General features: G+C 55.3%; 8 protein-coding genes across 8 annotated transcripts; 4 read left to right on the top strand and 4 right to left on the bottom strand.

Moving 5' to 3' along the window:
- Nucleotides 1-11730: 11730 nt before the first annotated feature.
- KRP23_14898 (uncharacterized protein) lies at nucleotides 11731-12669 on the top strand (the record flags this gene model as incomplete). Its single annotated transcript, XM_067885775.1, has 1 exon — nucleotides 11731-12669. One exon carries the CDS (start codon nucleotides 11731-11733, stop codon nucleotides 12667-12669), a length of 939 nt encoding a protein of 312 aa, XP_067737054.1.
- A 383-nt stretch (nucleotides 12670-13052) lies between these two features.
- On the bottom strand, nucleotides 13053-14012 carry KRP23_14899 (uncharacterized protein; the record flags this gene model as incomplete). Its single annotated transcript, XM_067885776.1, has 2 exons — nucleotides 13053-13574; nucleotides 13920-14012. The coding sequence occupies 2 exons, from the start codon at nucleotides 14010-14012 to the stop codon at nucleotides 13053-13055; spliced, it is 615 nt and encodes a 204-aa protein (XP_067737055.1).
- A 3454-nt stretch (nucleotides 14013-17466) lies between these two features.
- KRP23_14900 (uncharacterized protein) lies at nucleotides 17467-18066 on the bottom strand (the record flags this gene model as incomplete). The annotated part of the gene is made up of 1 exon (XM_067885777.1): nucleotides 17467-18066. The coding sequence occupies one exon, from the start codon at nucleotides 18064-18066 to the stop codon at nucleotides 17467-17469; it is 600 nt and encodes a 199-aa protein (XP_067737056.1).
- Nucleotides 18067-18642: 576 nt separating this feature from the next.
- Nucleotides 18643-19988, bottom strand: KRP23_14901 (uncharacterized protein; the record flags this gene model as incomplete). The annotated part of the gene is made up of 2 exons (XM_067885778.1): nucleotides 18643-18985; nucleotides 19945-19988. 2 exons carry the CDS (start codon nucleotides 19986-19988, stop codon nucleotides 18643-18645), a joined length of 387 nt encoding a protein of 128 aa, XP_067737057.1.
- Nucleotides 19989-20642: 654 nt separating this feature from the next.
- On the top strand, nucleotides 20643-21460 carry KRP23_14902 (uncharacterized protein; the record flags this gene model as incomplete). The annotated part of the gene is made up of 2 exons (XM_067885779.1): nucleotides 20643-20968; nucleotides 21025-21460. 2 exons carry the CDS (start codon nucleotides 20643-20645, stop codon nucleotides 21458-21460), a joined length of 762 nt encoding a protein of 253 aa, XP_067737058.1.
- Nucleotides 21461-22138: 678 nt separating this feature from the next.
- On the top strand, nucleotides 22139-23002 carry KRP23_14903 (uncharacterized protein; the record flags this gene model as incomplete). The annotated part of the gene is made up of 1 exon (XM_067885781.1): nucleotides 22139-23002. The coding sequence occupies one exon, from the start codon at nucleotides 22139-22141 to the stop codon at nucleotides 23000-23002; it is 864 nt and encodes a 287-aa protein (XP_067737059.1).
- A 1151-nt stretch (nucleotides 23003-24153) lies between these two features.
- On the bottom strand, nucleotides 24154-24935 carry KRP23_14904 (uncharacterized protein; the record flags this gene model as incomplete). The annotated part of the gene is made up of 2 exons (XM_067885782.1): nucleotides 24154-24783; nucleotides 24858-24935. The coding sequence occupies 2 exons, from the start codon at nucleotides 24933-24935 to the stop codon at nucleotides 24154-24156; spliced, it is 708 nt and encodes a 235-aa protein (XP_067737060.1).
- Nucleotides 24936-25380: 445 nt separating this feature from the next.
- KRP23_14905 (uncharacterized protein) lies at nucleotides 25381-26332 on the top strand (the record flags this gene model as incomplete). The annotated part of the gene is made up of 2 exons (XM_067885783.1): nucleotides 25381-25972; nucleotides 26040-26332. 2 exons carry the CDS (start codon nucleotides 25381-25383, stop codon nucleotides 26330-26332), a joined length of 885 nt encoding a protein of 294 aa, XP_067737061.1.
- Between the last annotated feature and the right edge of the window lie 754 nt (nucleotides 26333-27086).

Below are 27086 nucleotides of genomic sequence, written 5' to 3' on the forward strand. Positions count from 1 at the left end.
TGTAAACTACTGAAGAGTCTTTACGGTCTCAAACAAGCACCTCGGATCTGGTACCTTACACTATGTACTTTTCTGGTAATCATGAAATTCCGCAAACTCTCCAAAGACCAATGCGTTTTCGTTGGAGAAGTCGATGGACATACGTGCTACATCCTAGTCTACGTTGATGACCTTCTTATCGTAGCACCTACGATTGCTATCGTTACCTCCATTAAGGACGCGCTCAAAAACGCTTCAAAATGTCTGGCCTTGGCGAAGCTCAGTATCTCCTCGGTTGGTCGATCGTCCGAGACCGGAAAAACAGATCCATCTTTATCCACCAGGAGAAGTACGCTACCAAGGTACTGGACCGCTTCTCTCATCTGATCTCGGTACACCAACCGATTCGAGTATCAAACTCTCACTTAACATGTGCCCTGCAACGCAGGCGGAGAAGGATGAGATGTCTGCGATCCCGTACAGAGAGGCAGTCGGTAGCTTCATGTATTTGATGAAGGGAACTAGACCAGACCTAGCTTGCTTCCTTCGAGAAGTCAGTCAATTCCTCGCAAATCCAGGTAAAGCTCATTGGAATGCGGTCAAGAGAGGTCTAAAATACCTCAATGGCACCCGCAACTTCGGTATTACCTTAGGAGGTATCCAAAAGTTTGAGCTATAAAACGCTGTATAAAACGGAGCACTACATCTCAGCCTTTTCAGATGCGGACTACGCCAACTGCCCCGGCACACGTCGATCGGTAGGCGGATACATCACATGCATGTGTGGGAGCCCTATATCGTGGCAATCCAGAAACCATTACACAATCGTGCTCTCCACAACGGAGGCAGAATACATCGCTTTATGCCACTGCATACAGGAAGTGATCTTCCTCAACCTCTTGCTTACAGAAATAAACCACACCAGTCCTCATGCAATCATCAAATATGAGGACAACCAAAGCTGTATCAAGCTCTCATACAACCCCGAATTGCATGGCAAATCGAAACATATTCACATTAGATACGCCTTTGTACAAGAGAAAGTAGCGAAAAAAGAATTCTCGATACAGTACTGCAATACCAAAGAAATGGTAGCTGTAATGGGTCTAAGCAGACCCACTACTTAAGCTTACACGTGTGCGCACGTGTATGAGGAAGCGTAGGTGTATTAACTTAAGTTCAGTATACTTGTATCCACAAGTATACTTAAACTAAGACAAAGGAACCGAACGATAGCTTTGGTGCCAAATGAGAAGTGTATTGATTGTAAATGGGGTTTCCTCCTAAAATTGATATTTCTAATGAGAGGTTCTGCCATTGGATGGATGGCAGAATCCCTATCTAATCAATGATTCTTATTGGTAAAAAGGTGTTGCTTTCTATCAGTCATATCTTTGCTATGAATGTGGACCACTCTATGGAGTGGTCAGCCTGAATGTATTCCTTAGTGCATGTTGCACTAAGGTAGGATGTGTAGCCCCGCTACACCATCCCCGTTAGGATTTGACGTGCCGGTCCCGACACGTCAATCCAGAATTTCTTCGGGAGAACACGTGCTCATTCTTAATGAGCACGCCAACGACGTCTTTGACTAAGTTGCCGGATGCATCGGCAGCAACAAGTGTTGTCGTCGCCTCAATGACGACGACGGCCGCTGCCTCCGCCACAACCGCTATTGGCATCGCCTCGACGGCGATGACGACAAGCGCGGCAACAGAGAGTCGCCTCTCTGTTGCTGGATACCACTCGAGATGGCATGAGAAACATGCCATCCGAAAAAAGACAGGCAAGATCATTGCTGTCGAAACCGGAGTGGGCATCTACTCTCCGGGTGGAGAGGGAGTTCCCCTCGACTACGGAAGTGAACCCTAGACGCCCCGGGTTTGGTCAACCAAACCTTGAGTCTCGCTTGGAGGCTGTTGAGCGTCTCCAAGCGTCGCAGTTCGCTGCTCTGCGTCAGGAGCTGAGCTTGTTGAAGGCTCAGCTCGCGGAGGTTGCGCAGACGACCTCGAACGTAAAGGTCGAGGTCGGGACGAGGCTCTCTGGCGCCTTGAAGCGCGTCGCCGCGCTCGAGAGCGCTTTGGCGAGTCACCAGACGTAGGTGACTCGTGCTGCACGTACGGCTTCAGTCGCCCAACGTAAAACGTTGCGTGCAGGCGCATGCTGGACGGTATGTCCAGTGTGCACGCGTTGCCATGCTTCGCCAACACAGTGAATGACCCAATGAAGCGTGGAGCAAGCTTGCTTGCTCCGAAATCGGAAACTGCATGTTTAGCTAAGTTCTGCGTAGCTAACAGAACTAATGAACCAATTTTGAATTCATTTGTGTTTCCTCTGCCGGTGTTATCGGCATTCAGCTTCTGTCGATCGACAGAAGCTGCTATCGCGTCCTGGACAAACCGAATTACGGCTTGTCGACGCTGGACAAAGTCCATTGCATCCGAGCTGAACCCCTGGTTCAGTTCGTGCTCCTTGTTCGCAGCAGGCCCGGCCTGCGCGTGATGTTCGTTGTCGTTTAAAGTGTCTACGCCCGTCGTAGACACTGTTTTGTCGTCGCCATGACTGCGCGCAGTACGTGCGCGAGTCGTCACAGCTGATACATTGCTTGTATCAGCGTGCTTATCCGGTTGTTTTGAATTAACCGGATATCCTCCCCCACTTAAGGAAGGAGCTACCGCACCGAGTACGCTCGGTACGCGTGGGTGCCTCATGGCATTCACATAGAACGGTGTGTGTCTTGTCGAGACATGCACCGAGTTGTTGATGGCGAACTCTGCCATCGGCAAGCAGTCGCTCCATTGATGGAACGAGTGCGCGTAGCTCTTCATGGTGTCAACCAACACGCTCTGTTTGTCCGTCGGTCTGCGGGTGATCCGCAGTCGACATGGACAACTGCGTCCCAAGAAGTGTAAACACTTCTTGCCAGAATCGCGCTGTAAAGCGCGGATCCCGATCCGACACGATGTCGAGTTGGTGTCTAAACACCATGTCGACAAACAGACATGCCGTCTGTTTGGCTGTCACCTCGGCTGGTACTGCAGCAAGATGCACCATCTTGCTGAAGCGGTCAACAAAGACCACAATGCCATGTTGTCTTGCGGAAGACCAAAAACAAAGTCCATTGAAATGGACTGCCAGCACTCCGACGGAGTCGGTAGTGATTGAAGCGGAGCCTGCGAGTTGGGCGCAGGCTTCACACGCTGGCATACTTCGCAAGCACGAACGTACTTGCGTACCCATTTGTACTGGTGACTCCAGTAAAAGTCACGCGTGAGAAGCAAATATGTCTTCTCACGGCCAGGATGTCCCGATGTCGGGGCATCGTGGTACTCGTACGTGATCTTGAGCTTCAACTCATGATCATCCGGCACGACAATGCGATCTGCGTTGTCGTCGACTGCGCTGTAAAGCAGCAGACCATTGTGTACACGATAACGGTGTACATGAGCACGAAGGTGTTTGGCCAGCTTCTGATGAGACTTGTCAGAAGGTGTGGAGAAGTACTCCAACAATTGCTTCGCATCCGCACCATGCGCGTATGCGGCCTTCATGTCGTTCAACAAGGACGACGAGGGTGTAGTCGTCCTGACGACGCCAACTGCGTTGGCGTCGGCCTCGGTCACCGCATAATCTGGTCGACGCGAAAGCGCGTCGGCCACGACATTCAACCTTCCAGGTTTGTACTCAACCTGGAAGTTGTATTCCGCAAAGAATGACAGCCACCGTGCCATTCTTTGTGATATGTGCGGCGACTTGATCGCCGTACGCAACGATGCGTGGTCGGTGGAGACCACGATGGTCTACTCCCAAGTAGATACACTCGAAACTTTGCGAGTGCATACTTCATGGCAAGGAGTTCCTTGTCATGTACCGGGTATTTGCTCTCAGCTGGCTTCAGCTGACGCGATTGGTAGTAAACCACACGATCACGACCTTCGTGATCGCGTTGCATCAGTGCGCATCCGATCGCGAAATCGGATTCATCACACACAACGTGGAATGGGCGATCTTGGTCGGCCACCGCCAAGATCGGCGCCTCAGTCAAGCCCTGCTTGACTGCTTCAAAGGCCTGCTGACAATCAGCAGTCCATTCCCATGCAGCTTCTTTCTTCAAGAGCTGCAACAGCGGGCGAATCTTGCCCGCGTAGTTGCTCACGTACTTGCACAAGTACGTGGCGAGTCCAAGGAACTGCCGCAGTTCCTTTACATTTGAAGGCGTAGGCCATTCATTGATCACTCTGACCTTTCCTGGGTCAGGGCGTACGCCGTTCTTCCCCACGAGACACCCAAGTACGGGTATCTCGGTCGCCCCGAAGATACACTTCTTCAGGTTCGCATAGAGCTTGTGCTTTCGCATGAGCTCAAGCAACTTGCGGAGATGCTCAGTATGCATCTCCACATCCGATCTCCCATTCACAGCCCGGCTGTGAATGAACACATCATCGAAATAGTTCGGTGCGAAGTCGCGCACCGAGCGCAACAAGTGCGTGACGCACCTGTTGAACGTCGCTGGGGCGTTCTTCAGCCCCTGCGGGATCATGAGCCACTCCCAGAGCATGCCGCTCGGAGTGCTTACCGCTGTGAGAGGGATATCACTCTCACGCATGAGGATCTGACAGAACCCGTCACTCAGATCAAGAGTACTGAAGATAGTACTCGAGGTCATCGAATCGATGATCACATCTTTTCGAGGTATCGGCGTCTGTGCCGGTACCGTCGTATCGTTCAGCTTGTTGTACGCATGAACGATGCGCCACCCGCCCTGTGGTTTCTTCACACAGAACGTAGACGCGCTGTGCGGGGACTTCGATCCCCGCACTTGTCCTGCATTGCGACGACTTTCAAAGAAGTCGTCGATTGCCTTGACTTGCTCACGCGGCAGTGGCCACTGTCGCGTGACGCAATACTTCGTTCCCGGCACGAGATCAATCTCGTGCTGAACACCCTTGTCCTGCGGTAACTCCGCAGGAATGTCGTCCGGGAGTACATCCTTGTACTCACGCAAGACCTTGTAAAAGGGGCTCGCCTTGAGCGAGTCCCAGCCTTGCTCGTCGAAGCGTTCCTTCTTCGACTTCGCGCTGAGGGCGTCCGCACCCTCAGAGATGAGCTGATTCAGCTCTTCTGCTTCGCACGTCATCCTCTCGACGTCCGAGAGGATGCAGATCTGCTCGATGCGTCCATCGTGCAGTTCGCGAGCGAAACGCTTCCAGCTTGTGACTGGGAGCGACATCAATTCCGACGCTAACGTCGGGGGATTATCCAGCCTCACCTTCTTGTATTGGAGACCAATACTCGTACGCGTCAAGACGCTCAATGTCTCGACGGTCTTCTCCAACTCCTGTGTCTGCCCGGCAGACACTGCTTGTAGCGTCTCGGTCCCTGACCGAGACTTGCGCAGCTTTGCTCGCTTGCGCCGTTCACTTCTCGTGCGGAGCCCGGCTCCGCGAGTTTCTTCTTGTCCAGGCCCGGCCGTGGACAGTTGTTCCTTGTATTCGCCGGCGGGTTCTACCCGCGGGTGCACGCGTTCAAGCCCGGCTTGATCGCGCACCGCTTCGTCGTGCAGCCCGGCTGCATGCGAGCTCGCAAGCATTTCCGGTGCGGGACGTTTGCAACCGTCCGCACTGCTTGCAGCGTCGGCTCCCAGAACCGACGCGTCTTCTTTACCTCTACGCCTAACGGCGGAGTGTTTTTCGACAATTTGTGTGTCGACATTATCTGTCGACACGACCGCGTCGCCCCGGCCATTCGAGACCCTCTCGAATCCGATCGAATCAGGCCCTGCTGATTCGTTTCACATCTTCTTCCAACGACTCTCGCAGTCGTTGGCGTTCGCTTCGGGTGACCGGAGACAGCCGCATTCCGCGCTGTCTCTGGTGGAGGGCCGCATGCACCACGTGGTGCATGTGCTGCGCCGACAGGGCTATCGCTCTCTGTCGCGCTGCTGCTGCTCCCGAAGCGCACGATCGTGCGCTTCATCCAGTCGATCACCGGATCATGCCGTGCAAGCCACGGCATGCCCAACACCATATCGAACTTATCGTCCAGTTCGAGGACGATAAGCTCGTCGACGAACTCCTTCTCTTGATAAGAGAAGCGTACGCGTACGATACGCTTCTCGGTTCTAACAACGACACCCGTTGCTAGCCTCACTTCTAATAGACTTCGAGGTGTTTCTACCTCCTCGAAGTCAAGCCTTGGAAGGCTCTGCAGTCGAACAAAGTTGTTCGACGCACCACAGTCCACTAGAGCACGAAGAGACCTCTCTCTCTTCGAGCTTACCTTCAGGATGACAAGGTTCGGCTTGTCATCTTGCTTCTTGCAGTGAGATTGACTCTCACTGGGGGCAGCGATCTTCATTGCAGCGTGTCCGATGTCGACACGCTCGACCGCATCACCAGCAGGGCGCCCCGCGCCTGCTGGTCCCTTTAGTTTTTTTATTGCCCGTGGCGATACCCAGTATCGCCACGACGGCTCCTCACCGCGTGCACAGGTGCTGTACACTCGCGAGCGTAGTGACCGATGTTTCCGCAGCGGAAACAACGCACATTCGTTGATCCACGACGCTGCTGGTTCCCAGCAGCGGTCGCACTCGAGAGGTCCATTGGTTCGGGACCTCCAGACGGCCTTACCACCGGTCGTGGCATTAGCCGCGGGGCGTTCACATGCAGTTTAGCCTGCCGCCGGCTAAACGCGTCTTGCATTGCGAGCGCAATTGCAGCCTCGAGAGTATTTGGATACTCTCGGAAGAGATAGGTCTTCACAGGCCCATCTCTAAGGCCCTTCATGAACGTGACGACCTTTGTCGCCTCGTCGATCGGGTTGGTCACGATGTTCGAGACCAAGTACCGTGCCCTTTGGGCGTAAGCATGCACGTCATGCTTGCCCTGTTGCAGATCGAGGAACTCCGCCCTCGATCGGAACTCGTTTTGCGGGGGCTCAAACCGAACGATAGCTTTGGTGCCAAATGAGAAGTGTATTGATTGTAAATGGGGTTTCCTCCTAAAACTGTTATTTCTAATGAGAGGTTCTGCCATTGGATGGATGGCAGAACCCCTATCTATTGAATGACTCTCATTGGTAGAAAGGTGTTACTTTCTACCAGTCATATGCCTTTTGCTATGAATGTGGATCACCCTGTGGAGTGGTCACCTGAATGTATTCCTCAGTGCATGTTGCACTAAGGTAGGAGGTGAACCGAATGTGTAGCCCCGCTACAGTAGCAGACATATTTACGAAGTCACTTACGAAGCCAACGTTCCAACGACTACGAAAAGCTTTGTGCAAAGCACCACTTTCATGAAACCACAGCTAAGTAGTTGAAGGATCAATGCCTTTAAATTACAAAAATAAATAAAAATAAAATTATGAAACTGGCTTCGAATTATCAACCAACTATTGAGAAATTGATATATTATTAGCTCAACAGGAAAGGAAAACAAAATACATTGTACCAATTATTGAGTACACTTATTTTTACCACGTCTACGCCTACGATCTTTCTTCACAGTGTGTGGAATGTCCTCAATGGAGTATACTCCGTCGATGAACTGGAAGTAGGAAGTCAACTTGGTCACATCGTTCGAAAAGAACATGAAGTTATCCGACTCAATGAACAAGTGCCTTTTTCCTACCGTCGCCCTGGCAATACAATGCCAAGTATCTTCTTGTTGACCGGGGCGCCGACCGATGAGGAGGAGGGCAGGCTTTTGCGATCGCACAATGTGCTTAGCGCGACTGCCCTCGCCGCTTGCGAACTTTTTGTTCATGTAGATAAGTCGCTTCTTGAAGCACTTCAACGCCAAATGCATGGTATGAGTTGAGTATGCCCCATCACGGGGATGGCCGTGGTCCTCATCAGGACGATCCTTCTTGAGCTTCAGAAGAACGGTCTTCATCGCAGCGCAAGTCAACAGGTCGGGCTGCTGCAGAGCGTTGTTCACTGAGAACAGTCCGCAAAAGGAGATCCGCTCTGGTAGCGCTTCCTGATTCTGGCAAATGATCCTCTGTCGAAGAGAACGAGGCATCTAAAGCACAGTTGCATTTAAAGTCAGCATCATTTCAGATCAAATTGGGATTACAAATGAAGCAATCATATCAGTGCAAAAGCAAATCCGAGCGGTGAGGCCTTTTCGAGCTGCAAACCTTTCGGTCCACAACTCTAGCTCAGCTGCGACGCCGTGCAGGGGGGATCACGATGCTCAAAGACAGCTAGTGCACTACATGGTAGCATCAAAAGCAAAATACAACATGCGCGCTCTTACCGTGGAAGTCTGAACAGTTCGATGTTGGCGTGTCTTGGTAAAATGCAGAATGAGGTTGGCAATGACAACCTTGCACACTAAGAGCAGCACCTAAGAGCATGCACCTCAATAACGTGCAGCTCAGAACGCACGTGCTGCATCTGGTGTAGTTGTAGCACGCAGCTCCATGGGTCCAAGCCACAAACTTGGAGAGCATGTGCCCGACAGCAGTGAGAAGTTGCCATTCCACTTCAACTTGAACATGTCCCATTTAATATGTCCCCTTTCTTGGGTTTAAATTCTTGCCTAAAATGCCTCTGTCCCAAAAAAATGTCCCCTAAACCACAAAACTGGCCTCGTTTCGGCAAACTCTCCGACTCCGTATCTTGCATTACCTCCCGCGTTGTTAATCCAACTGCTGGTAGGGCTGTGGGGGTGCTTGTGGACCACGGGGGGGGGGGGGGGGGGGGGGCTGAGGCTTCTTATCGCCCTCTGCCTCCCTCCGAAGAGGCTGTTGCGGGAATGGATGACAGCAGAGAGCTCCCTCGCGTGTATCACACTAATCCTACTATCAAGCATGTTTATTCATTATGATAAGCTATGATAACTACACAATAGGATGTGCACTACACAATGTAGCCACACACACCTGAATGGCCATGAGAGACGTCAGCTCTCCTGGCATACTCCGCCAACTCAATCTCTCAATCACAACTCAATTTCTCCTCTTCCTCGCAAGTCTTCTTTCCAGCAAGCCAACCCCTTGACAATGGTAGCAGATGACGAGCGACTGGTGATATTGCCGGGTAGTCTCCCGCAAGATTATGACGGGATGGTGAAGATCATTGAAGCGCACGGCAACATGACACTCTTCGAAGCGAAGGAAATGCTTCGGAGGGAGTACGAGACGATCCAGATGAGGGAGAAGCAAGAAACGGCTTTTCAGGCCTCAGCCAATGATGGGCGTGGGCGCGGTTGCCGATCTGATCGTGACCGTGGGTGTGGTGATCCCCTTCCTCCCCCCCCCCCCCCCCCCCCCCTAAAAAATAGCTTGACACTTCTCCACCCAATCGCGTCCAATCCTTAGCTCTGTAATAAATTTCAGGGAGCAATAATGGTGTTCTTGTACACAACAGGAGTGATGGTCAAGTATATTTTACGCTGGTAGTTTTCCATTGTAATTTATTGCCCGATCGTATTTTACATATCTTCGCAGCTGCTTTTTGTTGTTGTGTTTGCTGCGAAGAGGATGCAGCTCACTACCCGAAAGATTTCGTCGCTTGAACACTAGTGGTGGGTAGGCATCTCACATCAATGGTCAGGCTAACAACGAGCTACTACGTCTACATATCCATTTAATAGACTGCAGACTTGTGGCCAATCTCCAGCAATGCCGGCGTCGTATCCAACCTATTATATCATGATAATACACTCCGCCGGCAGTGTCCGACGACAAACAAAAAAGCCTTTATTCAGCGATACGCACCAGCACGCCCACAACGCTGGCCGCACCAGATCACCAAGACGGCAGCACCAACGACGACATCAAAGGGACAACGTCGCTATCGTGCTTCCTGTTTCGCGGCTGGTCTCATCCGCTATCAACTTCAGGTATGAGTGTCTACCGTCGTCGAGTCAAACTTCGACTAGACATCAGTAGCCGGGCATCTGGCCGAGACGAAGTCAAGTAGTGACCACCGTGACCGGCGGATTTCGGGTGGTGCTCTGGCCATACCTTTACGCACGAGCCCGGGCTATCTCTGGGTCAAGTTCGTAACTGATAATTATCACTTCGACGCCAATCAAGCGCGCCAATCTGAGCCGGGTGAAAGCTCATGGTGATCTTTTTGATCTTCTCGCTGGAGGGCGGGCCATTGCCTCCAGAAGCTTTGGCACGGCGGAGTTCGTGCTATCCGCCTGGCCTTCAAACACATCATGGGTGGGCTCGATGCCGCCCCGATTAAGCTAGCGTCGGCACTCTGCTCACATCCCAATTTGCGCGCCATCGACCAAACAGCAGCCACCCTTAGATAATCTCCACGATGGTTGCCTCCACGACGTCTCTCTCTGCAATGCTGGCCATGACGGTGCTCGCAGCTGGTGTCAACGGCCACGGCTACATGACGGAACCGGCCGTGACCTTCCTCTCGTCGTCCACGGACAACACGCAGTTCATCGCTACCATCGAGTCGTCGGCGTCCGGGTTCAGCGGCACCTTCTCAGGCTCACCTGCGGACAACACGGCCGCCTTCACGACGGCCTTCGCGTCTAGCAGCTACACGTCGCTGAAGGATCTCATCACTGGCTTGGCCACCGTCACCGTCACGGACGCTACGCTCACTTGTGGCTCCTGCGACCCCGACGAGACGGCTCAGGCTCTTCCGGCCGAGTACGTGGAGTGGTCGCACTCGTCTACCGAAGGCTTTACGTCCTCGCACGAAGGTCCCTGTGAGGTCTGGTGCGACGACGTCCGTGTGTTCCACGACGACGACTGCGCTGCCGACTACACCTCGGCTCCTGCTGAACTGCCGTACGACCGCGATGCCTGCCTGGGTACCAGCACGCTGACGTTCTACTGGTTGGCGCTGCACTCGTCGACCTGGCAGGTGTACGTCAACTGTGCGCCCCTGGAAACGACAACGTCTACTGGTGCCGTGTCTTCGTACGCTGTGTCAGGCTCGAGCTCTGGCACTAGCACGAGCACCAGTACCAGCACGAACTCGACCTCACAAGCCACCACAACTTCGTCGGGCTCGTACAACTTCGACTCGAACTTCGCGACGTCAGCGTCAGCGTCGGCGTCCGCGGAGACGACTACGGCTCCCACCGCCACTACTGTGACTACGACGGCGACGACTACGGCTCCTACCAGCACTACTGCGACTACGACAACCGGCGCTCCTGCGACAACAACAGCTACGCCAACCGCCACGACTGCTACGACCACGACGGATGCACCGGCCACCACTTCAACCGCCACGAGCAAGTGCTCGGTACGTCGTCGCCGCGACTAAGAGTTAACTGCAGCAGCTAGTCATTATCGACATGAAGATATTGTCGCGCGTAGCGTAGAATGCGTATGAACATGTTGCGTTTGCTATTAATCCCTTAACGCGTTTTTCCAACAACAACTCGTTGCATCTAACGGATAACAGGGTGCAGTGCTGCAGTAGCACCATTCCAGGTGCGTAGTTCTGCCGGCGCAGTCGGTGCCGAAGGTGTCTTCATACGTTTCACTAGTCTACTAGGCGCCAGCTGGCTTCACGGCAAATCGTCACCCAGATGGACCGGTAGGATTTGCGTGTCAGTCGCCTCTACATCTGGCGTCGTGATACAAGGCGACCAGTACTTCTTACACATGAGCACTTCGTACACATGAGCACTTCGTACACATGAGCACCACAGTACACCCTCGCCACGGAGTTTGACCCCGGCGACTAACGAGCTCCTTCCAGTCACATCTTAATTTGCTCGGTCGAGTGCACTTCCAATCACCAATCCATCGTCGAAAATGGTTGCGTCGGCCACGTCCTTCTCCGCCATGCTGGCCATGCTGGCCGCGCTCGCAGCGACCGCCAACGCGCACGGATACCTGTCGGACCCGGCGGTGACGTTCCTCACCACGAACGACCCGACGCAGTTCATCGCCACTATCGAAGCGACCGCCTCGGGCTTCAGCGGCACCTTCAACGGTGCACCCGCCGACAACACGGCCGCCTTCACCACGGCTTTCGAGTCCAGCAGCTACTCGTCGCTCAAGGAATTCATCGACGACAAGGCGACTATCACGGTCACGGACGCGACGCTCACCTGCGGAGCGTGCGATCCCGATGAGACTGCCCAACCTCTGCCGGAAACGTACGTGGAGTGGGCGCACTCGGACTCGGAGGGCTTCACCGCTTCCCACGAAGGCCCGTGCGAGGTCTGGTGCGACGATGTGCGCGTGTTCCAGGACGACGACTGCGCCGCCGACTTCACCACCGCTCCGGCCCAGCTGCCCTACGACCACGACGCGTGCCTCGGCAGCAGCGTCTTGACCTTCTACTGGCTGGCCCTGCACTCGTCCACCTGGCAGGTGTACGTGAACTGCGCGCCGCTCGAGAGCTCCACGTCAACGGGCGCGACGTCCAAGTACGCCGCGTCAGGCAGCAGCACTAGCACCAGCACGACGTCCACGGCATCGTCGGCTGTCGGCACCAACGTCGCGTCCAACTCGAGCTCCAACTCGCTGGACTTCCAGAACAACTACGCGACGTCCACTTCCGCGTCGGCCTCGACTGCCACGACGACTACGACGGATACCCCCGCCACCGCCACAACGACTGCGCCCGTTGCTACGACGGCCACTCCGACTGCCACGACAGCGGCTGCTACGACTGCTACTACGACAGACGCGCCTGCTACCAACACCGACACCACCAAGTGCTCGGTGCGTCGTCGCCGCAGTTAGAATAGCGCGTTTGTTGGGTCCTGGCGCGAAGCTGGAGACGCGTTTGTGCATAGCGGGTAGCGAATGCCCTTGGTAACAGTGTTCCCCGATTGGTCTGTAGAGTTTAGATGTTGGTGTCAAGCCTGAGAAGACAAATGAAATGGTGAAGAACAGAGGTTTTTGCCAGGTGTCGGTGCTGTGAAGTCTCCACGGCATGCTCGTTAGACGACAGCATCGGCGGAAAACACGTCAACGTCCATTTATGAATTCGTTCCGACGGTCTCATGACCGACTCTACCACGAAACCTTGCTGCTTTACATGCCTCCGAGCGCTGTTCGGTCGAAGACTACAATACGCTATACACACAAAGGCGCCCTAAAACGCTAAGAAACTATCGTGGCGTCTAGTTGCGGCGGCGGCGACGAACGCTGCACTTGTCGCTAGTCTGGCTGGCGCCGGTCTCCGGGGCTGAAGTGACCACAGGCGAGTCCGTGGCGGGGGCCTCAGTGGTGGCCGGGGCATCCGTAGCAGGTGACGAAGGGGTAGCTGGAGCATCCGTAGCAGGGGACGAAGGGGCATCCGTAGCAGGGGATGCAGGGGAAGAGGGGGCCTCAGTGACCGTCGGTGCGTCCGTAGCAGCCGAAGCAGCCGAGGCATCGGTAGTCTGCTCACTAGACGAAGAGTCGGTAGCGGGCGTGGTCGAGTTCGAGGTGCCGCCGCCACCGCCACCGCCGCCCACGGCGAACTTGGATGTAGCGCCCGAGGAGGTAGTCTTCTCAAGAGCGGCGCAGTTGATGTACACCTGCCACGAGGCCGAGTGCAGCGCAATCCAGTAGATGGACAAACCCGACGAGCCGAGGCACGCGTCGCGGTCATAGGGCAACTTGGCCGGGGCGGTGGGGAAGTTCTTGGGGCAGTTGTCGTCCTGGAACACACGGGTGTCGTCACACCACACCTCGCACGGGCCCTCGTGCGAGGCCGTGAAACCCTCACCGTCGCCGTGGCTCCACTCAACGTACGTCTTGGGCACCGGCTGTGCGGCCTCGTCCGGGTTGGTGTAGCCGCACTCCTTGGTGAATTCCTTGTTCACAAGGACCAACTTGTCGGCCATGAACTCCTTCAGCGACGAGTATTTGCTGGCAGCAAAGCCCTTGTTAAAGTTGGCCGTGTTGTCGGTCGGAGAGCCGCCAAAGGTGCCGGTGAAACCCGAAGTGCTGGAGTCGATCGTCCCCATGTACTGCGTCGTGTCACCGACGAAGGTGAACTCCACCTTCGGCACCGACATGGAGCCGTGGCCCTGCACGGTAGCAGAGAGCATGGCCGAGCCCACGATCGCCGCGAAGGAAGCTTTTCCGAGAACCATCTTTGAAAACCTGTTTGCTGTCTGAAGCTGCTGAAGGCGAGAGAGGTGTGTTGCCGTGAGCGAAATGCAAAATGGTTGATTGTGGGGCATTCGCTGTCCGAGCATTGGGCACTTATTCCGATCCAGATTACAAAAGAGGCTCTGCAGAGTCTGCACGGGCATTAAAATCGAGCTGGGCGAATCGAGGCAATCATGGGATCTGCTTGACACCCGTGCTTAAGGGCAGATGGAACGATGGGGATCGCACCCTTCAGATTTGAGGCTGGCCTTATGCCACTGATACCTACACACAGGACTCAACGCCGCAATCCGCTTCAACCAAGTGAAGACCTCTAAATACTAGTAATCCACCCCAAAGCGAGAATATCACTTGAAGATGCCATTTTAACACGGTACACAAACAATTTCTACTAAAACGGTGCTCTGTTGCTACATGTACCGAACGATACATCTAGTGGCGGCGACGGACATGGCACTTGCTCGTACCAGTAGACGGAGCCGTCGTCACTGTCGGAGCAGCAGTGGTTGCTGCGGGTGCAGTAGTAGTCTGTGTCGCTGGAGCTTCTGTAGTAACCGTAGTAGTCGAAGCTTCGTCTGACCCCTCCGTGCTGGTGGTCGTTGCGGCCGAGCTCTCCGTACTAGCCGTCGGCGTCGAGGGGCTGCCACCCACCGCGTACTTTGAAGCGGCACCAGTGGACGTGGTCTTCTCCAGAGCAGCGCAGTTCGTGTACACCTGCCAGGTGGACGAGTGCAACGCCAGCCAGTAGAATGTCAAGCGACTAGCACCAAGGCACACGTCATGGTCATACGGAACCTTCGCCGGCGCCGTCGAGTAGTGCGCTGCACAATCATCGTCCTGGAAGACGCGGACGTCGTCGCACCAGACCTCGCATGGACCTTCATGCGATGAGGTGAAACCTTCACCGCTACCGTGAGCCCACTCGACGTAGGTCTTCGGCAATGGCTGCGCGGTCTCGTCCGGGTTTGTGTATCCGCACTCCATCGTGAAGTCTGCGGAGGTCACCTTGCCCAAATCCGAAACCATCTCCTTGAGCGACGTGTACTTGCTGGCCTCGAATCCCTTGGCGAAGGCAGCCGTATTGTCGGCGGGGGATCCGCTGAACGAGCCGCTGAATCCGGACGCGGACGCCTCGATTGTCGCCATGAATTGCGTCGTGTCGCCCTCGAATGTGTATTCGCACTTGGGCACGGACATGTAGCCATGACCGTGCACCAACGCGGCCAGCGTAGTGACTACCACGGCGGTGAAGGAGGCTTTCAATGCCACCATAAATGCTGGATGAGGGACCTGTAGAGATTGAGGGCTGCTGAACAAATTGCACTATGAAACGAGCGTCGGCCATTGCTCGGGGGGAGTGGGGTGGCCATCCATGGAGCGGCAGAATAGCCACGCGCGAACAGCAAAGCGGCATCGACTAACATGACCTCGCACCTCTGCTGCGCTTGATGACCCTGTCAGGCAACGGTTTTGGTGGGCGCTCGAACAGCTCTTTTATAGTCTTTTTGCGCGCATTTTTATAATATTTTGCCAGTTTTCGGTGTATTTTGTACGGCGGGGGATGTAAAGCGCGGGCGGACCTACCGAATCCAGGTGGTGCCGCCGAACGCCTGGCTCCGGACAGTGTGCAGAATCTGCAGTGCAGATCGCGCCAAAGCCCCCGAGATTGACGCGTGTGCTTGCGTGACGAATCGCCGAGAGCCGAGAGATCAGATCGAGGAAGCCCGAGTCGGGAATCCATGGACTCCACGGCTGGCCGTCCACGTCGTGGACTTCACGATGAACGGCCTGTGGTAATCTGTCGACCGAAGGGATAACTGGAAGCTTGTCGTGTCGGTCCCGGATATTCTGAACGAGCGCTGACGTTGGCCATCGCGTCTCTACATGCGTAGAGGGAGTGTCGGCGAGAGAAGGGCTGTGGGTGGATCACGCTGATCTGGTGGTGCGCGAAACCAGCTGCGGTGTGAGCAGACTCATCCGTAGTAGACCTGGGATACATTCTCAACAGGAATATGAAAAAGCGTGTGACTTTTGGAAACAATGTTCTTCTATCTCCCCTGTACAGGACGTCCAGCAAACTCTTCTCCATCCCAATGCTTACCCCATCTCATCCATAAAGGAGCACGAAATCGGTAAAGTTTCCATACAGGACGCCCCAAAGAAGTCTTCACCCTGTCTAATTTTTCACGGAATGTATGTTGCATCTCGCTCTGCGTCCTATCTGACAACATGTAGTACCCGCACGAATGAGCAGCGTATCGATCCACATTAGACGTCTTTTAATTGCTTCAGGATCCACCTCCTTCCCAGGCATCATTTCTTCTTGTGCACTTGAGCCAACCTCATCGCCATCTGCAACCGGTTCCGGGTCAGTTACGCCGCAGAGTTCTCGCTGAAAGGAAGTAGTTATGTTGCCCTCTCTTCAGGGATATTTGGAATAAGAGTACCTTTAGACGGGAATAATAAATTGAAAGATATCGCTAAAGAAGGGGTTGTCTAGGGTATGTGTATCTCGTGTTTTTGAAGAGCTGTACCTCCGAACAGACCAGAGGATGCTCGTCGGCTGGAGGATGTATCGGGATCAGAGAAAGACTTGAGAGGCTCAAGTCCGTCACGACGGAAGCACGGCGCCTCGATGATACCTGTACAGTAAGGACAAGCCTGCCTAAGCGATTACAGACCGCTGCTTGCGGCGCTCAGGCTCAGCTGCCAGCTCTTATAACAGTTGGCCGTTGTGTATTTTAATACATGTGTGTATTAATCCACATGTCTTTTAATCGTGTACAGTGGTCGTATCGCATCATGCAGTTGACCTGTGTCTGTCGGTACATTCCCCGCCAACTTGGCGGCCAAGGTTGCTGTTTTCAGCTTACCGCCAGTGCTGTAAGGCCTCGCAGCGCGATGGATGGCTTTGGAGCTACGCGACACCTTTGACGCTCGACTCGACCAGGCTTGGATTGCAGCCAGACCAGACTGACGTGGGGTAAAGCTTCTCCGACACGCGTGCCGCCACACTGTGGACAGCACCAGATCATTGAACCAGCTGGGTATGCGGTAAATGGCGTACAGCATTGCACCCCAAGGGCTGCCCTTAGGGCATGCCAAGTTTGAGGCAGCCAGCAGCAATAAGCGCGAATGCTCGAGCTGGTCCACACAGAGACAACGACTATTCACTGCACGCGCGACGCGTACGCTCAATCGGTAACCAGAGAAAGCCACGTCGACAACGGGAGCAAGACCTTCGTCTACACGGCCTCCTCCTTGACGCCTACTCAGGTCGCCGAGGCCTCGAGAGCGGCTTTATCTTCTTCGTTGCCAGTAACGTCATGTAGTGATATGACGAAGACTGTGGCTCACATGTGCCAGCAAAGTATAACGACACACAATTCTCGTCGTTATCTACAGCCACAGAGTCCGAACTCGATGAGGGAATCGTCAAATTCGGTGGTTTAGTTGTTGCTGTGGTATCGCCGTCGTGGCAACCGGAGCCACCATACTCGTCGACTCCCCACTCGACCCGCTGCCGGTCACCACGATGTCGGCGCACGTCGGGTACGTCTGGCTCGCCAGGTCCGAATGCCAGTAGAACTGCAGCGCGCAGTCGCCTGCCGACCCGCACCCGATCACGCTCGTGGGGATCGTGGCCGTCGTGCTCGTGTTGCCGCCCGATGTCTCGGCGAACGGGTCGATGGTGAGCAGCTCGGCCACCGACTCGTAGGTGATGGTGCCGCTGCTGTCGGTGCTGGGTTTGACGACGCTGAGCACCATGGTGCCGGGGTGAGGCGCCTGGATAACCCACTCGACGTCGAAGGACACACCGGCCGTGAGCTCCGTGACGGTGTTGTTGGTCTCGTAGACGGTTCCTCTGCACCCGTTCATGATGTTGAAGGTGTCGGCGGCCGGTCGGTCGGCCTGCGCTCTGCTGCTGAGCAGCTCGACAGGTGCGTACTGCAGCTCTTGGTCTCCTGCTCCGCTGAGTGCTCCGCAGTCGGCTCGGTACTGTTGTGAGATCGGTCGCGGCGTGGGGTTGGTCATTTGTCCGTGTGCGTTGACGGAGCTGGGCGCGGCTGCAAGGAGCACCGCCATGATGGCCGCCGTGAACGATGGGAAGAAGATTCACGGCAGCGGTTTAGTGTCGATGAGATTCGATCGGAGGCAATCAAGCCTCTTTGTACGGGTGCCATCGAGAAAGATAGCTAGCATCGGATGGAAGTTCCATCATGGAAGCGAGGGTTGGATTCAGCTGACAACAAAAAAGGAAGGCAGCACGTGTGGCTTGAGAGTGCTATTATAGTACCGATAACGGCGCTCCGAAGTTTATGTTGCACTACTGAACAAGTAACCAGATCTCGCTGCTTTTGGGGAGGATGAAATGCAAGCTCACTAGAGTCCTCGGGGTGTTCCTGGGCCAGATTGATGCTCGAATGACGTCCATAATTTTTTCATGAGAGGATTCATTCCTACATAGTTGAGCGTTGACTTTAAGGCGGAGCGGATAATGAATGTTGTTGACCTGCTTCGATCGCATTATATAGCAGCTCAAACACTTACATGACAGTAAATACGCTAGACGATACACGGTTACATGAGGTGCCTCGGGGAGCGCATGATCTAGTTTTGCTCTTGAGGCTGGACCTTGGCACTGGTGTAGCTGCCTGCAATGTCGTCGAAATTGAGCGACGACTCCGAAAGAGTGGTGCTCTCGACAGCGCTTCCTGCAACGTCAAGTGAGCCGCAATCTTCGCCATCCTCGCTTCCAGCGACATCTAGAGACCCGCAGTCTTCCTCGTCTTCGCTGCCAGCGACATCCAGTGACCCGCAGTCTTCCTCGTCTTCGCTGCCAGCGACGTCTAGTGACCCGCAGTCTTCTTCATCCGTGTCAGCGTCGCCAGCGACCTGGTCGTCGTCACTCCCCGCGACATCAAGAGATCCGCAGTCTTCGTCCTCCTCGTCACTACCAGCAACGTCGAGCGAACCACAGTCTTCCTCATCCTCCTCGCCAGCGACAGAGCTACTGCTGCTCGGTGCTGCAGTGGTAACTGTAGGTGCCGCAGTCGTCTGTGTCGGCGTGGCGGTTGTAGACTCGGGCGTCGCAGTGGTTACCGTCGGGGTGTCAGATTGCCCCGTGGATCCGCTGCTGGTAGAGTTCGATTGAGAAGGCGAGGACGAGCCACTGCCGCCTTCAAGGGCAGCGCAGTTAACGTACACTTGCCAGGTAGACGAGTGCAAAGCCAACCAGTAGAACGTCAGGCGACTCGCACCCGAGCACCCTGCCTGGTCGTAGGGCATCTTTGCCGGAGCAGTGGTGAAGTGCGCCGCACAGTCGGTGTCGTGGAACACTTGAGTGCCATCACACCAGGCTTCGCAAGGGCCCTCATGAGAGGAAGTGAAGCCTTCCGTGTCCGAGTGAGTCCACTCCAGCTCGTCCGGAATCGGCTGCGGGGTTTCATTTGGATCGGTGAGTCCACACTCAATGTTGGCGCCATCGGCCACGATCTGGCCCAAGTCCGTCACGAACTCCTTGATCGAGGAGTATTTGCTCGAGTTGAATGCCGTCCAGAATGCCTCGGTGTTCGCTGCTGGCGACCCGCTGAACGAGCCCGAAAAGCCCGAGGTGCTGGACTCGATCGTGGCGATGAATTGGGTGTTATCGACGGAGTTCGGGAAGGTCACTGCTGGCAGACCCAGGTGGCCGTGTGCATCCACGCCGCTGAAAAACAGGGCCGCCACCCCCACCATAGCGGTGCAGTACAACTTGGAGCTTGCCATATTTCGTGTGTGGTGTGCGCGACTCGTGGACTTGACCGAGCAAATTGCGTTGTGAGGATATCCACAGGAGTTTCTTTAGTGCTGTCGGGGCAACGCCGAGATGACAAGAACACCGCTAGGATCAGACTCGGCAGCAGGACGCACGAATGACGTCGTGTCGGACAGTCTTCCGTGCGTACGCGCTTCATCGACAGGGCATACGTTTTCGTGGCCAGCCGGTTGGTCGGCCGTTGAAAGTATCTGATTTGACTGGCACGTCGCGGCGTCTGTTTGGTAACGTTAGTTGCTTCGGACGACTATCCGGGCGGCCCTCCGGCTGCAAGTGAATACCCGGCGCGGTAAGTCTGGATTTCACTCGAACATCGTTTTCACTCTGGACGGAATTCGCCGAGTCGGTGGCTCGACAAGGCTCGGGTCAGTGATGGCAGTGAACCGCTTTCCAGATTTCGGTTCGTCCCTGGCCACTTATCGTAAAATGTGGATTCGATGCGATTTCCGCAGACGGTTGCCATGTTCACTCGGACTTGCTTCAGGCATCTCAATCCGGCGTACTTGTTCGGGCAAAACAGCAGGGATCACAGTTGGCTGCTCATTCAAGCGGGGTTTCAGTGGTCGGAGACCAGCGAGCCCGCAACCCACAGAAAGGCACGCGTGGTTGCTCATTCAAGTGTATTCTCGAAGCCATATTGGCATCAACTCAAGATCACTGAGAACGATGCCCGAAACGAAGGCAGCAACCGGTCCTTGAACACCATGAATTTCCCCTCGACAAGTCTCACAATTCAACTTACCTCGAACCACACACCTTGCAACGCAAAACCAACCAACCAAGTGACTCCATCATGAAACCCACCGCCTTCCCATCGTTCACGGCGGCCATCATGGCGGTGCTCCTTGCAGCCGCGCCCAGCTCCGTCAACGCACACGGACAAATGACCAACCCCACGCCGCGACCGATCTCACAACAGTACCGAGCCGACTGCGGAGCGCTCAGCGGAGCAGGAGACCAAGAGCTGCAGTACGCACCTGTCGAGCTGCTCAGCAGCAGAGCGCAGGCCGACCGACCAGCCGCCGACACCTTCAACATCATGAACGGGTGCAGAGGAACCGTCTACGAGACCAACAACACCGTCACGGAGCTCACGGCCGGTGTGTCCTTCGACGTCGAGTGGGTCATCCAGGCGCCTCACCCGGCACCATGGTGCTCAGCGTCGTCAAACCCAGCACCGACAGCAGCGGCACCATCACCTACGAGTCGGTGGCCGAGCTGCTCACCATCGACCCGTTCGCCGAGACATCGGGCGGCAACACGAGCACGACGGCCACGATCCCCACGAGCGTGATCGGGTGCGGGTCGGCAGGCGACTGCGCGCTGCAGTTCTACTGGCATTCGGACCTGGCGAGCCAGACGTACCCGACGTGCGCCGACATCGTGGTGACCGGCAGCGGGTCGAGTGGGGAGTCGACGAGTATGGCGGCTCCGGCTGCCACGACGGCGACACCGACAGGCACGACGGTAGCCCCAGCGGCTACAACGAGCTCACCTACAGCGACGACCGCACCATCGACAAGTTCTCCTGCCAACGCTGCGAAGACGCAGGCACCGTCGGACTCCTCTACTCTTCCGGAGAAGTGCACGCGTCGACAGCGACGAGTGTAGGCAATGCGGCTGAGAAGTAAAGTAGATCTTGGTGTGCGTAGCGTTTTCAATAGATCTGTACACGTTAAAACGACGAAACACGCGTGTGTTTTGCTTGATGAGGACCAACGCTACGGCAAAACCTTCTCCATCGTCTGAGGGTTTTCGCCGCGGTGCACCCTATAATATAATAGCGTTGCGCGCCAACGACGACCGAAGATAGCGTTCGCACCTCGCCACCACGATTTGAATCCGGCTGTCGGCAGGAGGCTCGGTTTTGAAAGCCAGCGTCCGTCTGCAAATGCCACGCTTAAGCTTCGCAAAGAAGTTCGAGAATCTGCGGGTGCGGACTGCACCGACAGCAAAACGAACCCTCCAGAATGCTGTACGTACGTTTACTGCAATCGGTTAGCATGGAGAGAGAACGTCGTTCATGATACATGCCCGATCTCAGAGATGCTATCGTCGTGAGTCTCGCTGTGGGGGCATTCCATAGCATGCAAACACCAAGTATAATGTATAACGGGGTACAGCTGGGCTGGCTGAAGTCCGACGTAGCATCTGCCCTTCTCAATGATCATGCCAGTTACCAGCAAGAGACTGCGTCTTGGGCGATTCAAGCCGCGGGGTCTCCTCCACGGACATCCATTTCCGTTTTGCACTCGCTACCCGCTGCCCTCCTGTAAAATCCGACGAAGCATGAAGCCCGCTTTCTTCTGCACTGCGGCCGGAACGGCCATCATGCTGGCCAGCACCGTGGACGCTCACGGCCAAATGCTGGTGCCGTCCTACCGCCCGATCACGGCCAAGTACCGTGAGGACTGCCTGTACGGACTCAAGGGCGCTGGCGACGACGAGCTGGAGTGGGCCCCCATTGAAAACCTGAGCCAGCGCGGCCAGGCCGGTGAGCCCGCGGCCGAGACGTTCAACATCTACAACGGGTGTCGGGGCCTCGTCTACGAGTCCGAGAACAACGTGACGGCGATCAAAGCTGGCACCAAGTTCAACGTCGAGTACTACATCCAGGCACCGCACCCGGGCTACATGGAGCTGAACATCGTCAAGCCCAGCACCGACTCGGTCGGCAAGATCACGTACAACCGCGACACGCAGATCGAGTACTTCAGCGACTTCGCCAGCTCGGCGGGCACCTTCACGGTCACGGCCACCATCCCCACCAATGTCACCGGCTGCGAGAACGCCGGCGACTGCGCCCTGCAGTTCTATTGGCACTCAAACATCGCCAACCAGACGTACCCGACGTGCGCCGACATCACGATCCCCGGCAGCGGAGCCGGCAGCTCGTCCACGACCTCCACCGCCACAACGACCGCCTCGTCAACGTCTTCTTCCTCGTCTTCGGCCACCTCAACTACGACCACAGCTCCTACCGCCACGACCGCCACTCCTACCACAAACGACTCAGAGACGGCGGGCGAAGCTAGCTACACCGGCAGCACCAGTGCCTCGGCGGGCGGCACTACGGCTACTTCGGACGCTTCGGCTGGCACCCCGGACGCCTCGAGTGACGGCTCTACTACGACGGGGCCCCGACGACCATAACGACCGATGCACCGGAAGCAACTACGGCCACGCCTACTGCAACGACTGCGACCTCCGGCTCGGACAAGTGCTCTGTTCGTCATCGACGCCGTATGCGCCAGTAGATGAGAGAGCAAGTAGAGAGAGGTCTGTCGCCTCATGCGTGTTAGTGTTTTACCGTCTTCTGAAGCTGTTGAATGCTTCCACAGAATACAATGTTGTGTACCATCGGTGTCATCCAAACTTTGCTGCAGCACTCTTTACTCAGGTTACTCAAACGTGTCCATCCACTTTGCCAAGCGTTTGCAGTGAAAACAGCAGCGGTGCTGCCCTCATCCTTAAACTTCGTTTACTTTCGTCTACCAGCACGAAGGCGCTCACGTCAGCTAACCTTGTCATATCCTCTGCATGAAGAAGCGTAGCGGCATCTAGAAGTATCCTCGACTGCAAGATACGGCCTCGCCCCAACCACGACTGGAATCAGTCTCTTCAACGAAAGCACCTACAGACATCCTCGAATCCGCTTCTACTGCATTGATCCCACCAGAATCCGATTGCCTTCGCCCTTTGCTCGTTTGGTGAGCCTCGACAGGCATCACTTCTCAATTTGCCGACAGTCGAGCTAAATCTTCTTATCCAGCGGTCATGGCTCTCTCCCAAACGCGCCTTCGGTCGATGCTAGCGGCTGCAATGCTGGTCGCTACGACAAGCGGTCATGGTTACCTGACGGATCCGGCCGTGACCTTCCTCTCGTCCACGGACAACACGCAGTTCATCGCTACCATCGAGTCGTCGGCGTCCGGGTTCAGCGGCACCTTCTCAGGATCGCCTGCAGACAACACGGCCGCCTTCACGACAGCCTTCGCGTCCAGCAGCTACACGTCGCTGAAGGATCTCATCACTGGCTTGGCCACCGTCACCGTCACGGACGCTACGCTCACTTGTGGCTCCTGCGACCCCGACGAGACGGCTCAGGCTCTTCCGGCCGAGTACGTGGAGTGGTCGCACTCGTCTACCGAAGGTTTTACGTCCTCGCACGAAGGTCCCTGTGAGGTCTGGTGCGACGACGTCCGTGTGTTCCACGACGACGACTGCGCTGCCGACTACACCTCGGCTCCTGCTGAACTGCCGTACGACCGCGATGCCTGCCTGGGTACCAGCACGCTGACGTTCTACTGGTTGGCGCTGCACTCGTCGACCTGGCAGGTGTACGTCAACTGTGCGCCCCTGGAAACGACAACGTCTACTGGTGCAACGTCCTCATACGCTGTGTCAGGTGCCAGCTCTGGAACCAGCACCACAACTTCCAACAGCACGAGCTCGACTACCTCGACAACCTCGACCCCCAGTACAACCACTTCGACGCCCAGTACAACCACTGCTACTGCCACCGCCAGCTCCGCCTCGTCGTCGACAACTTCGACTTCCACCACCACAACGACGACTGCTCCAACGACGGACTCGACGTCTACCAGCTCTACAACAACCACGACAGCACCGTCGACGTCAACCACCACCACCACCAGTTCGACAGGCTCAGGGGCGACGGCGACTACTGGAAGCACCGCGTCAGCTTCAAACCAGTGGGCATCGACACCTTCCACGGGCTCCACCACCACCGGTGGCTGGTCAACGGCATCGACTACCAGCTCGTCGACCGGCACGTCGCAGGGACAATGGTCGAGCACGTCCACCACCGGCAGCAGCGATCTCCAAGCCACGACTGGCACAGTATCTCCTGGCCAAGGCACCACTGGCGGCGGCTGGGGCAACAATTTCTCTGGTGGCGGCAACAGCTTCGGCTTCCGTCACTGAGATCGTATCCGTGAGATCGTATCCGTAGTTCGAGCTACACATGTAGCCACTTGTTGCGTACCAAATGTAGTGTAATCGTCTTGAACACTTTTCCCCTCGTCAATCTCTTTTGATAAGGTTGCTCTTGAAATCGACGCATAGGTTCGCCGCAAGGATGGCAACTTCTTATAATACACGTACTGTCGGCACAGCGTGCGCAGCTGGCAGATACTTCGAAGTACACTGTACAAGACACGCCATGTACTATGGTACATGTATTACAGCGCATGTAGGATACACGAACGCTTGTCGCAGTAAAGTACCGAGGTAAAGACAGCAAACCTTGCTGAGCAATGCTCAGTGAGCATTGCTCGGTGAGGCTGTAAAGGCAAAACACATATCCTCGGCAAAACTTTGCACGAAGGCAGCCCGTGCGCTGTACCATTCGACTCGCGTCGAAACCAGCTGGCATCAGACTTGCCCACGGGGTTTTTCGCTGCAATTTGCAAGTCCGCAGGTCTCCGATCAGCGGAGATTGAGATTCCAACTGCATTGACTAAAACGCGCAGTAAGTGGCACCCCACACGTTGAAGAAAGAAAAGAAAATGAAGCTGTCCTGCACCGGTTTGGCGTCCCTCTTGCTGTTCGCAGCCCAGAGCTCACAGCAGGTGGTTGGCCACGGATACCTGGTTCAGCCTCTGGCCAAGTTTATCAGTGTCAACATCGACAAAACGCAGTATTCGTCGACCATCGACAGCAACAAGCTCTTCCCGGACGGAACGTTCAACACGGACCCCACAGTCAATGTGGCGTCCTTCGTCGAGAACCTCAAGAAATCGTCGTACAAAAGCGTCAAGGCGATGATCGAAGACAATCAAGTGCTGGTTGCAGACGACGCCACGGCCTCTTGCGGGTTCTCCGACCCCGCCCAAACGAGCTACGGCGCGCTCAACGATACCATTTACTGGGGCCGGAACGACGACCTCACACTGGACGAAGGTTTCGTGCACATGGGGCCTTGCGAAACGTGGTGCGACGGCAACCAGGCCCAGCAAGATATGAACTGCCAGGTGACGTATACTCCTGCCTCGGGTAAGGGCGCGGCTCCTGTACCGATCGATTCTTCAGTCTGCAAGAACGCCAAGCGTCTTACCTTCTACTGGGTCGCAATGCACGGTGCAACGTGGCAAGTCTACAGTAAGTTTTGCTGACTTTTGGTGCCCACGTGTCGAAACTAACTCGTTCCTCCTTTGTGGGCTCTCAGTTAACTGTGTCAACATCAACGGCGGCACTGGTGGGGCGAAATCCGGTTCTACCTCTACCTCTACATCGTCGACGACCACCACCACCAAGACACCTGCGCCAACTACCAGGACTCCGACGCCAACGACGGCGAGCCCTACAGCTACAAGCAACGGCCAAGAGACCACCTCTGGCGCTACCACACCTACGGCCACAACTGCCACTCCGGCGTCGACACCAGCAACGGAAGACAGCAACATTGCTGGTGAGGCATCATCGACAACGAACAAGTGCTCCCGACGCATCCGTGGCTAGCTAGCTGTCCATTCCGTGAAAGCTACCTATTGGAGAGTGGTGGCGATTGAAAGAAGCGGAGATTGTATGTGTGTGAAGCAGGTATGTAGCGCGTCGTTCATACTGCCAGTAAATAATAAAACATGAATGTTGAGTGCTGTATTACGGGGTGTCAAAATAGCGTGGGTTTCATGGTAACAAGTAAAAGCTGAGCGGCGGATAATTCAACTGCGTGCCTGCAAGGGGATCGGCAGTTCAAGCTAAGCTTACAGGATACTACATGTAGTTACAGAGTTCCCCGGCAAAGGGAGGATTGCGTGCAGCAATTTACCTTGCACAGATAGTACGGATCTGCAGAAGATTTGCTCTTGCTACCGCAATGCTATACTGATCTAAGTTACATTTACTGGTCTTGCGGGAAGCATGGTTGCATGCAGGTTGCACACATGCTTTGCTATTAGTCGTGTAGTTCGGAATAATGCAGTGCAATTGGCTCCAGATGAATTCCTGTGCTAATCTTGTAACCTCGCAGTCTTTATTGGTCCCACCTTTCTCCCTTTGCCGGGGAACTCTGTACACTGTACTGTACTAGTATATTAAAAGTGAGTGCGATACGTTTGCAAAGCTCTTTTGCAGTCATTGAAGGAAAACGCACGTTGTACAATATTTTGTGTCGTGTAACACGACACGACTCGTGTTGGCGATGGAAAGCCGAAAGAAGAACAATGTCATCGTCGAATACGAACCGGTAAAGGAAACACAACATGAAGCAGGC

Source organism: Phytophthora ramorum (genome assembly GCF_020800215.1).
Source record: "Phytophthora ramorum isolate Pr-102 chromosome Unknown Phyram_PR-102_s0023, whole genome shotgun sequence".
Lineage (NCBI taxonomy): Eukaryota > Oomycota > Peronosporomycetes > Peronosporales > Peronosporaceae > Phytophthora > Phytophthora ramorum.